Source organism: the organism of the source record quoted next, unplaced genomic scaffold (genome assembly GCF_019419815.1).
Source record: "Pyrus x bretschneideri cultivar Hongxiangsu unplaced genomic scaffold, Pyrus_bretschneideri_v1 Contig414, whole genome shotgun sequence".
Taxonomy (NCBI): Eukaryota; Viridiplantae; Streptophyta; class Magnoliopsida; order Rosales; family Rosaceae; genus Pyrus; species Pyrus x bretschneideri.
This window is the reverse complement of record NW_025999740.1, coordinates 1,726-6,552: the sequence shown is the minus strand read 5'-3', so window position 1 is coordinate 6,552 and position 4,827 is coordinate 1,726. Positions and strand designations below refer to the sequence as shown.

The window sequence follows — 4,827 nt, the reverse complement described above, 5'->3', positions numbered from 1 at the left end:
TAGAATTTTATGTTTATAATCAAATCGATTCATAGAACCACAATATTATAAATTACTATGTAAATATTATATATGTAAAAAATTAATTAAAACTAAGTTAGTTAATTAATTAACTATAATATTTTGAACCGTTTATCTATTTACTCCAGTTGATTGACCAAATAACCTTGATTTTAATTGATTATGAGGAAATGAGTTTTATAGAGTAATTTATAATACGATCAATTGCAATCATAAATATGAAATTCTATGATTCGACCACGAAGAAATTTGATTAGAATTTCCTAGTCTCATCGGTTATTTTTATTTTATATACCGTGCGTAGGAATGGTAAATGCGTCTCGTCAAACTATTTTTATGTTCATTTTGCTCTTTGCATCTATCAGACCCGTTTGAAAATGATTTTTTTTCAAAAGCACTACTGCTAAAAAGTGTTTATAGTGAAAGCGCATCAAATTTTAATTAAAATGCATGCACATGAAGTAACATGAAAGTTTTTCAAGTGCTTATAGCTTTTTTCTGCGAAACAGGATTAAAGAGGCTTTGGTGATCTGGAAGTGCTTTTCGTTACCAAATTCCTCCTGTTGAAATAGATAGAGAAATACAAAACTTGTACATTTCAAAATAAATGACTGATTTGCAGATGAAGACTGAAACAAGCACAATAAGTATTCATATACCATCATCACAATCATCAACAAACATAAGCTCCTCCACTTTCCTACCATTCTTCCAACATTTGTATACCACAATATCTAAAATAAAAATGAACAGTTCCTTGACTTAATGGCATTCATTTGAAAATCTCTTCGATATACGTGCCTGACGAAACTCTGAGATTAGTGAAATTCGTAAAAATGAGCAAAATGAGCAACTTTACCGGGAGAAAATGAGCATGCTAAAACGCAGCTAAGGCCTAATTCAATTCTTGTGTTGAAGCCTCCCACTTTCTGCACCAGCATAAGGATCAATAATTACATTTATAACAGCAGGTTTTCGTGCGGAGAATGATTCTGAAAGGGCAGACTTGAGTTCTTCAGGTGTCCCAACAAGATATCCTTTGCCTCCAAATGCTTCAATCAGAGTGTGATAACCTGCTTTTGGGACGAAGGAAGTGGGAGCAGGGTCATCTTTGTAAGGCCCACTAATTTCATCTGGGCTTCTTCGATCACCGCCATATACACCACCATTGTTAAAGACTATCACAACAACAGGTAACTGGTACCGAACCAATGTCTGCAGAAATCAAGAAATAAGCATACAGCAATGAACTATGGTCCTTTGTGCAGCCAGAAACACGCACGCACATGCCAGAACACAGACAGACACACACTAAGATAAAATTTAACAGTGAAGACATATTGACCAAGAAACATAGATGATATAATGGAAACTTCAAAGGGAATCTTGATTACAGAAAAGAAACTGAAAAGGATAGTCATGAAAGAGCAATCAAACTTCATAACAAAACAGCTTCGAGCTCTCTAGCCTTAACAAGAGCTGCGTACAGTAATAAGGGCAAATTATGAATAGGACAACAGTCTGGCAATGTGTCCAGGTTAAGCTTCTGACTACCTTTTCTTTCCTTTTTTTTATTTTATTTTTTATTTTTTTATTTCCCGATTATACAGAAGACCACCGGAACCTCTTCAAAGTTTGGACCAAAATGAAGCTACCAACGAAATCTCCCACCAGAAAAGATGCCAAAACCTTACTCCAACTATGGGAAAAGATGACCTTACATGGAAAATCCTATGTAGTAAGAAACTTATCGTTGCATGAATTCTCAATACAGCACCAATGTAAATGGAACCTTGTCCCCCTTCCACCAAAAGCTAACCTTGCTGAGGCTTTCATTAGCTAAGAGAGAGAGACAGAGAGAGACAGAGAGAGAGAGACAGAGAGACAGTGAGAGGGAAGTGCCCTCAGGAAGCCACTGACCATCATTTATCAGTCCTAGAACAATTAAGACAAATATAGCAAATGTCTATTATTTGTTTATATGTCTTGAGGACTGTGTGCTCAAGGAACAAGAAACAACGATAGATATCTACAAAGGAAATCGTGAATAGAAAGGATTTCAAAGGAAAGCCAACATCAGACATGATGTCAAGACCAAAACATTCGAATAAAGCTGTCTTTGTTAAAGATAAGTTTCTAATACAAAGTAAAGCCAACATCAGACATGATGTGGAGATCAAGGGGATCGCAAACTTTTGGAACAAAAAGTCCTTACTTAAGAAGATAGAGACAAAAAACCTCCAACTTCTAGAACCTAGAATGTGTAGACTGCACGACAGTCACCCTCAAGGCCCAACCGCTCCTACCTCTCCAAGTATAATCCAGCCCGGTTCTTAAACCCCGCCAGCACTTAACCTGCCCATTCCTTAAAGCTCTACCCTAACCTAAGCTGTCCATTTTTCAACCCCACCGTCAAATAAGTTGCTCACTCCCTACTTAGGCTAATCATATCTAACCATGCGACTGCAAAAAGTAAGACGACCGTTTAAGTTGTCCAACTACCTTTTCTTCTCTACTATGTCTTTTAAAACAAAAAGGAAAAACCAAAAAGGAAAAGGTTACTACAATGTTTAATATTACTTGTGCTACTACTTTCATGAACCCAATAAACAATACCTAGGTTGATACTCAAGCACACATTTCCACTTATTAAAGTATCTCGCTTCCAAATTCTTTTAATTCCTATACTAACATGGACCACCAAATTTTCTTCCACATCTTTTGAACTAAATGGAAACCGCATCAAAACCAACAACCAGAAATCAGAGCTCGGATGAACACAAATCAAAGCACTCCAACTCTTTAAACCATTAGTGAGATTTTGACCAACTCAAATCCAAAACAGATTCGCTAGGAGATAAAAAATATCTTGGCAACAATCAGTGTCTGCTTTCTCATGAAACTAATTATGTAAACAAACAGGTTCTCCTTGCTAAAGGAATCAGTCACAGTTATCAAGCATATCACTAGCAGATAATTTGCCACAATTAATAACCATTAGCACATATTTTGAAAGAACAAGCATGAAAGCGATCATACCTCAACTTCCATTGCACTGAACCCAAAACCTGAATCCCCTTCCACTGCAACAACAAGCCGGTCAGGAGAAGCCACCGCAGCCGCAATGCAGTAACCCAAACCAACCCCCATTGTTCCCCAAGTCCCTGCATCCAACCTGGTCCTTGGCTCGGTCTGAACCAACACAGACCGACCCACATCCATGGTGTTAGCCCCCTCGGAAACCAGTATAGGAGCAGGGCTCCCTAACCCTGCAATTGCATCTCTAATAATCTTCATTGGCGTCAAGAAATTAAATGGCACAACTTCCTTAGCCAACTGAGCCTCCATTTTTGAAACATTGTCCTTCACCTTACTCGAAATCGCTGCAACCCACGAATGAGACTTCCCCAAACAAAAAGGGTCATCCTTGATCCCCAAATTGATCTTTTCCAACACCAACTTTGCATCTCCAACCAAACCCAAATGCGGTTTTCGCAGCTCAATCTCTTCCTTACTAACATCAACCAAAATGAACTTCACATCCTTAGACCATTTGGGCGGCTCACCAAAGTGCAAAAGCCAGTTAAGCCTGGCGCCGACGACAAGCGCCACATCACATTTCCCGATCGCCAGAGACCTCGCCGCCGTCGCCGCCAGCTCATGAGTATCAGGCAACAGTCCCTTCCCCATTGGAGTGGGCAAAAATGGGATTCCGGTCCTCTCCACTAGTGTCCCCAACTCATTCTCCGCTCGAGCAAATGCAGCTCCTTTCCCAAACACAATCAACGGCCGCTCCGCGTGCCGTAGCAGTGAAACCGCTTCATCAATCTGCGAATTCTGTACTTTCAGAACCTTCTCCGACTCCGACTCTCCGAATTTCTCGGCAGCGGTGGCCAATAAGCTCTCAGCCTCCGCCTCAGAAATTGTCTGGTGCAGAACATCCGACGGAAAATCCAAATAGCACCCTCCGGGTCGACCCGAACCAGCTTCAGCGAGAGCCTGAAACACGCAATCAGGGATTTCTTTGATTGATTTAGCTTTGGCGGAGAATTTGGAAAAGGGTTCGACGGCGGCGATCTGATCGAGCTCCTGGAAATCGCCGCGGCCGAAATCTTTCTGGTCGCACGAACCAGAGATCATCACCATGGGCCAAGCATTGACCATGGCGTTGGAAAGACCGGCGAGCCCGTGGACGCATCCGGGACCCGAGACCGTGAGAAGGACCCCGGGTCGACCAGTTAGATACCCGTAGGCGGAGGCGGCGTAACCCGCGGACTGCTCGTTGTGGAAGGCAATAAACCGGACTCCGAGCGAGACCGCACGGTTCGCGAGCGAGGTAACAGGAATTCCCACGACGCCGAACATGCGGTCGACGCCGAACCGGGCAAGGGCCTTGGCGATCAGCTGGTTGCCATCGAGTGCGGTTGTGGTTGATTCACCCATTGGAGCTGATTGCTGTGATTCTTCTGGTTTGTGGGGAAATGAGTGAGCGGAGTGGGTACATATATAGGCACAGAAGTTGGAGGACGATTATGCCCTGAGAGATTGTTGGGAAATGTGTTATATGGGGGAGGTGGTGGAGAACGACGAGATGGGTAGATGGAGAAATCAAATTTGATAAGTATTGATGAGTACAGTCAGCCGCCGGTGCTTTTCTGGTTTGGTGGGGGGTCTGTCGACGCCTTAGTGGAAGGCTAAACAATATTTTTTATTTTTTTAACAACTGATATTATTTAGATTAAAGGAAAAGGATATGAGCTTGACCTCATAGTATGCTAATAATAATGTGATTCAAATTCACCTTTA

At 41.7% G+C, this 4,827-nt stretch overlaps 1 protein-coding gene across 1 annotated transcript; it reads right to left on the bottom strand.

The window, feature by feature from the left end:
• Nucleotides 1-651: 651 nt before the first annotated feature.
• Nucleotides 652-4,464, bottom strand: LOC125469320 (2-hydroxyacyl-CoA lyase-like). The gene is made up of 2 exons (XM_048566530.1): nt 3,061-4,464; nt 652-1,236 (listed from the first exon to the last, which is right to left on the bottom strand). Exons 1-2 carry the CDS (start codon nt 4,462-4,464, stop codon nt 922-924), a joined length of 1,719 nt encoding a protein of 572 aa, XP_048422487.1. The 3' UTR covers nt 652-921.
• Nucleotides 4,465-4,827: the final 363 nt, after the last annotated feature.

Coding starts and splice junctions, on each gene's coding strand:
- LOC125469320 (XM_048566530.1), bottom strand. CDS start 4,464: ATGGGTGAATCAACCACAACCGCACTCGATGGCAACCAGCTGATCGCC. Junction 1,237..3,060: donor TCAGTGCAATGGAAGTTGAG/GTATGATCGCTT, acceptor TGATTTCTGCAG/ACATTGGTTCGGTACCAGTT.